Source organism: Oreochromis aureus, linkage group 7 (genome assembly GCF_013358895.1).
Source record: "Oreochromis aureus strain Israel breed Guangdong linkage group 7, ZZ_aureus, whole genome shotgun sequence".
Classification (NCBI taxonomy): Eukaryota; Metazoa; Chordata; class Actinopteri; order Cichliformes; family Cichlidae; genus Oreochromis; species Oreochromis aureus.
In genome coordinates this window covers 30,396,731-30,402,614 of record NC_052948.1, presented here as the reverse complement: position 1 = coordinate 30,402,614, position 5,884 = coordinate 30,396,731, and the positions used below count along the sequence as shown (strand labels likewise).

The following is a 5,884-nucleotide window of genomic DNA, read 5'->3' as shown; positions in this document are numbered from 1 at the left end:
CAGCTGAAATTCAGGCTTGGTGTCCTCCTGGTTAAAGACACTGTCCAGCACTGGGACACTGCAGTACAGAGGTCTGCTCTGGTTAAGGAAAAGCTAAAGAACAACATAAACAGTTTTACTATTAAGGTACGATATGGGCTATCTTCAGAGATCAAAGCATTCAGATTTTTACACTAAATTAAACATACTAATACACAGTGAAAAGACTCCACTGTTGTACGCCTTACCTGTGCAAATCAGGTTTGTTGTGAACTCAAACATTAAAGATTCTGTTTTCAGCTTTGTGACATTTTTCCACACAGACAAGAAGATCAACTGAATATTAGAAAATGCTCTATTTTAAATTTGAAAGATATATTTAGTTTTTATTGCTATAATAAATGCGTATATTTGATCACCAATGATTCAGTTCCTGAAATTAACCATAAAACTAGCTAAAACTTACAGATTAATCAAACTATTTTACCTGGATATGACAATATGTCAGCCTGAGATATGAGACATGCCAGCAGCAACGGTACAGCTCCTGCAGCTCTCTGAGGATTAAATAATTTTTTTAAAAAAGGGAAAATTTCAGGTTCCATTTTGACACCACTGCAGGTATTTCACATTTGCACAAATCTGCTCAACACTTGTGTGTTTGTGTTTTTTTCTTCTGACCAGATGCAGCTTTGTGCACCATCTATTCACCATCCTTATACACACTGTCCTTATGTGCTACAAGTGAAATAATTTCCATGATACGGTACCTTTGCACAATGAGTGAAACTAGCCTACTAAATGAACAATGGGCTGTGAGGTCAGTTCCATAAGGTTGTGGAAACCTGCAGTCAGCTGAGACTAAAGAAGTCACTTGAATGAGTGATGAAATGTTTCTCCCATTGAAAATGCTACGTTTCGATGAACAGACTCAACTTTTAGGGATTTCCCTACCTGGATGATTGAACACGCATCAAGTCATTCTTTTATTAATTTTTTTAAATGATAGCGGCACAAACGAAAGTTTTTGCAGCACAAACCAGCACAAACGTTTGAGCATGCATAAAGACATAACCCAGCTAGGGTTCACCACTCTCTGATGGCCTGTAGGAGGCAGCACGAGCAGTCAGCCGGAAGTATAGAAAAAGAAGTGTTTCCGGGTGGCAGGTGGATGTTTTGGTGTGGGTCAGGTTGATTAGGTCGTTACAGGTTCTCCATTAAACCGTGTCTTCTGTCCGTGCACACTTTGATGCGCTCCCCTGAGCTCTGCTAGCCGGATATCAGTGTCGCCCCCCTCACTCGCTCCGACCCTGACATGGCCTCCAGGCGGCCGGACAGCTTCGACGGGCTCGGGTACCGTGGCCGGGATGACCCGCTGTACGGAGCGGGCTACCCGGTTCGGAGCGCCGGAGCCCCCGCCGAACCGCAGCTCCACCACTGGGTCACCACGCCGCCGGACATCCCCGGCAGCCGCAACCTGCACCCCGGAGAGCGGACACCTCTGTTCGATGACGCCCCGGGAGAGATCGCAGGTTCTGCAAGCGGCTGGGAAGCTCCAAATCCCGGCATGCCCCCCGCTGGTAGGTCATTGTGCAGGTTCGGAGTCACCTAGCCTAGCTGGCTAATGACAGGATGGAGCCAGAGTTGGCCAACTACAGAGATAATGGTCTGATAGGCGCTGATGACCTGTCAGCATGCATGCTAACCGGAAGCTAGCGCACAAGCTAATCAAGCTCAGAGTAATTGTGTAATAAACGGACTGGGCTAGCGGCTAGTTAACCAGAAGGCTAATTATATTAGCCAGTAGGCTAACAAAATGCACAAATAGTAAATACAGTAATATAGTAAAATCTCGACTCTCCCATCATTTCCTCAAATTGTGCAAGAAAATTGGGAAACACAAAATGCAAAGATGTATTAAAACATGCAAACATACCTGGAAATACAGTCAGTAACGCAAAACAGAGTCTAACTCCAACGAGCTTGGCAGTAAATATTTGGTATGAGCAGCTTTATTCTGCAGCACAGCCTGAACTCTCAAAGGCAGCTTTCTGTAATTTGTGTTTGTTGTGTTATGTTTAGTTTACCACTTATTAACTAACTTTTGTTAGAGTTAAAAGTTATTAAAACAGTGGAATCATCCTCAGTGATGAATGAACTAGACAGCAGACTGTTTGGTAGCTTATGTGAATAAAGCTCTCTGATCGCCGTTATTGATTTTATTTAAGGACTTCCTGCACTGTGCGAGCTTATCGTGTTTGTTTTTGTCGTTGCAGAGCAGCTGAATCGATTCGCCGGCTTCAGTGTTGGATTCGTCAGGTGAGGAAATCGTTTCTCATGGTTTCAAGATGAGCAGAGGCTCGGACCGAGTCACTGCGTGCTGACCAATATTTAGTTTGAATGAGTTTATTCAGTCTGAATTGTTTGGACTCAAACAATCAGACATCTTTCTGTTGTCGCTGTTTCCACTGAAGCTGAAGCTTCACTCAGTTTCAGCGACTCACTGCGACAAAAATCTCCACCGTCGAGTCAAAGATGCTGGTGGTGATTTTGGTTCTAATCACAGGGAAAAATGAGAGCAAAAAAAAGGAGGAGACTGAGTCAGTGCTCGCCATCAGTGAGAACCAAAAAGCGAGATGTTTTACTTTTTGACACTTTCATCCCGAAAACAGGAGAAGTCAGGAGTTTTTTAACTAAAATGCTGGTGTGTGTGTGTGTGTGTGTGTGTGTGTGTGTGTGTGTGTGTGCACAGTCTGTTCACAGAGAACGTCCTCTCTCACCCCTGCATCGTGTTCCGCAGACAGTGCCAGGTATGACCTCACCTTCTTATCAATAAATGATCAATAACTAATGATTACTATGGATTAAAATACTTTCATTAACAATGTGGGAGAATTTTATTTTATTTTTGTGTGTTTTGAGACATTAAATGTTTTTTTTTCCTCTTTCTGTTGCTGCACTCTGATTGGCTGTTTACATCAGGTGAACTACCACGCCCGGTGTTATCACCTGACTCCATTCACCGCTGTCGCTGTCATGTACAGCATCACCAAAGCTCAGGTAACGGGACACACTAAAACCCAAAGATGAATAAAAATATATGTTTAAAGATCATTTTAAATACGTTTGATTGTTTCTTATAAATTATGAGAATTATATTTGTTAAAAAGCAGTATAAAAATATTATTCAAATATGAAAATATGAATGTATTTGGACATAATGACATTTAGAATATTTCTTTTAATAATACAAAGTTAAATATATTGGAAAAATTAAAATGGAATACCAAACAATCAAAATGAAAGTATTTTAACATTATTTACTAATAAGTTTAAAAAATTGTTAAATATTGCAAAATAGTAAATGCAGATACAATATGGAGGTTTAACAACTGATCAGAAATAATATAAATAAATAATAATACAGTATAATGTATTTATTATAAATACAATGTGAAAACTCATTGATAAATATTAAAAGAATAAAAATAGAGACTTAATTAATGATGATGGAGGGGGCACTGTGATGTCACCTCACAGGAAGAAGGACTCGCGTTTGAATTGCAGCTGGATTTCTTCTCTCTGATCTACTTCGGCTTCCTCCCACTGTCCTGAGTTGGCCTGTCCACACGCATTTATACTTCAGGATATAAATTGTGTTATTATGTTGTCGGTGATTAATATGTTGTGCTGATCAGGGTGTGAAGGCTCTGTGGAAGGGGATGGGCAGCACATTCATCGTTCATGGTGTTACGCTCGGAGCCGAGGGCATCATCAGCGAGTTCACGCCACTGCCACGGTAACCACCTGCTCCCACTAGCACATGATTACAGTACTGTACAACGTCACTTTGACATCTGTGTGTGTGTGTATGTGTGTGAAGGGAGCTTCCTCACAGGTGCAGCTGGAAACAGGTGGCTGGACATTTGCTGCTTAAAGGGTCAGTTTTTCCTCCTCTTCTTCTTCTATTTCTTTTATCTGTCAGTTCTTTTTTTGCTGTTAAACAGATACAGGGATACAAACTGACCCCGCCTCCTCTCTCTCTCTTGCAGATTAACGGCAGTCGTCGCTCTTCCATTTTACTGTGCCAGCCTCATCGAGACCGTGCAGGTCACTGATTATTGTTTATTGATTAGCAATGCTTCTCTTATGACAGCAGTCAGTTAGCAGCAGCTCATTAGCTTTCCTTTTATCACATGATGAGGTTTACCAACTACTGTTCTAGATCAGAACCTCTGTCTCTGTTCATGACATCACTCACAGAGCAACCAATGTTGTTGTTGCGGCCTATTGATGTTGATTTATGCCTTCACTGCCATGAGGTCACATAAGGTGGTGCATAATCTCTCCATCACCTTACCAGCGTTGTGTGAGATTGATGACGCCATCAGCCATGTGGTTCCTGTTTGAAACAGCGAGGGCATGATGATGTCACATAAACAGGAAGCTGAGGAGCAGCTGTTAGATGACCTGCTGTTCAGTCATATTTAGAGCAATGATTAGCTGGATGTGTGGTTTTTTTTTTTTTTTTTTTTAATTGATCATGTGATCGGACGTGTGTTCCTTTCTCCATCTTCAGAGCGAGATTGTGCGGGATGAGTCGTCCTCTGGCCTGCTGGACTGCGTCCGTGAGGGTGTCGCTCGACTGCTGGGTGTCGGCGCACCTCACAGTCGTCGCCTGCTTCCTCTCAGATGCCTGCTGCTTCCTGCTGCGCTGCATGCCATCCTGCGCTATGCCGTGGCCACCTCCATCCAGCGGGTGGTGCTGTGGCTGCACCAGCGTAGCAAGAAGCAGCGGGCAGAACCATCCAATCCACTGGATGCCTACTTCCCCGAGCTGGCGGCATCTTGGGCGGGGTCTCTGGTGGCTGACGTGGTGTTGTTTCCTCTTGAGACAGTGCTACATCGCCTGGCTCTGCAGGGTACGCGCACCATCATCGATGCCACCGATGGAGTGGTCGCGGTGGGAAATGGCGGGAGCCCGCTGGTAGTGCCTGTAAACACGCAGTATGATGGCTTCTCCGACTGCCTGCACGCCATCAGCCGCAAGGAAGGCGGGGCTGGCTTCTACCGAGGCTTCGGCGTGCTTGTGGCCCAGTATGCTTTGCACGGAGCGCTGCTGGCCGCCGCCAGGACGCTGATGAGGGTGCTGCTGCTGGATGCCAAGGCCAGCTAGGTTGTTACTACAGAGACTGTTGTCATGACAACAGGACATTTCTCATCTTGCAAATGAGACAAAAAAGACCTGCTCATGTGACGACATCAGCACTTGAGTCCTGTTACCTAGCAACCACTAAGAATCACCAGATTGTGTCACCTCCTCCCCAATGATGTCACTTCCTGCTTATGTTTGGACAAGCTGTGGTGGCAGTTGTTTGCCTTCACGTAAGCTGAGCATCACTTCCTGTGTTTTTGTTCAGCTCTGACAGCTGATTGGTCACCCACTACTGATATACAAACAAACATGTAAACAGATGTTTTTGTATAAAGTTGTAAAAAATAAAAAAAGTTCAGTGTAGATTTAGACTAAATTATTTCTGATCGATTCATCTCTAAATCGATACTTGGATGAGATGAGATGAGCCTGGCTTTTCAAAATAAGTGTCTGTTTAAGCTGGTGTAAGGTGTAATGGCGTCTGTAAATGTTTAAATGTGAAATAAATCAATGTTAATTTGACGTTTTTCTTTTTTCTGAAACTTTTTTAAATTGATTAATTTGGATTATTTTGAAATTCAGCTTTTTAAGTTTCATAGAAGAAATTCAAACTTTTCTGACTTATTTTGAAAGTTTTAAAAATGTGACCGCATCTGTGTCACAGCACTGTGAAGGTAAAAACTCCTGCAGCCTCCTCTCTCCTTATCTCAGGAGCAGAGATCTCCCTCAGCATGACAATGGTTTCTTGCT

General features: G+C 43.3%; 1 protein-coding gene across 1 annotated transcript; it reads left to right on the top strand.

Moving 5' to 3' along the window:
* The first annotated feature begins 1,053 nt into the window (after positions 1-1,053).
* slc25a46 (solute carrier family 25 member 46) lies at positions 1,054-5,656 on the top strand. The gene is made up of 8 exons (XM_031757471.2): positions 1,054-1,559; positions 2,256-2,298; positions 2,732-2,789; positions 2,962-3,039; positions 3,678-3,778; positions 3,863-3,919; positions 4,032-4,089; positions 4,559-5,656. Exons 1-8 carry the CDS (start codon positions 1,295-1,297, stop codon positions 5,153-5,155), a joined length of 1,257 nt encoding a protein of 418 aa, XP_031613331.1. The 5' UTR covers positions 1,054-1,294; the 3' UTR covers positions 5,156-5,656.
* Positions 5,657-5,884: the final 228 nt, after the last annotated feature.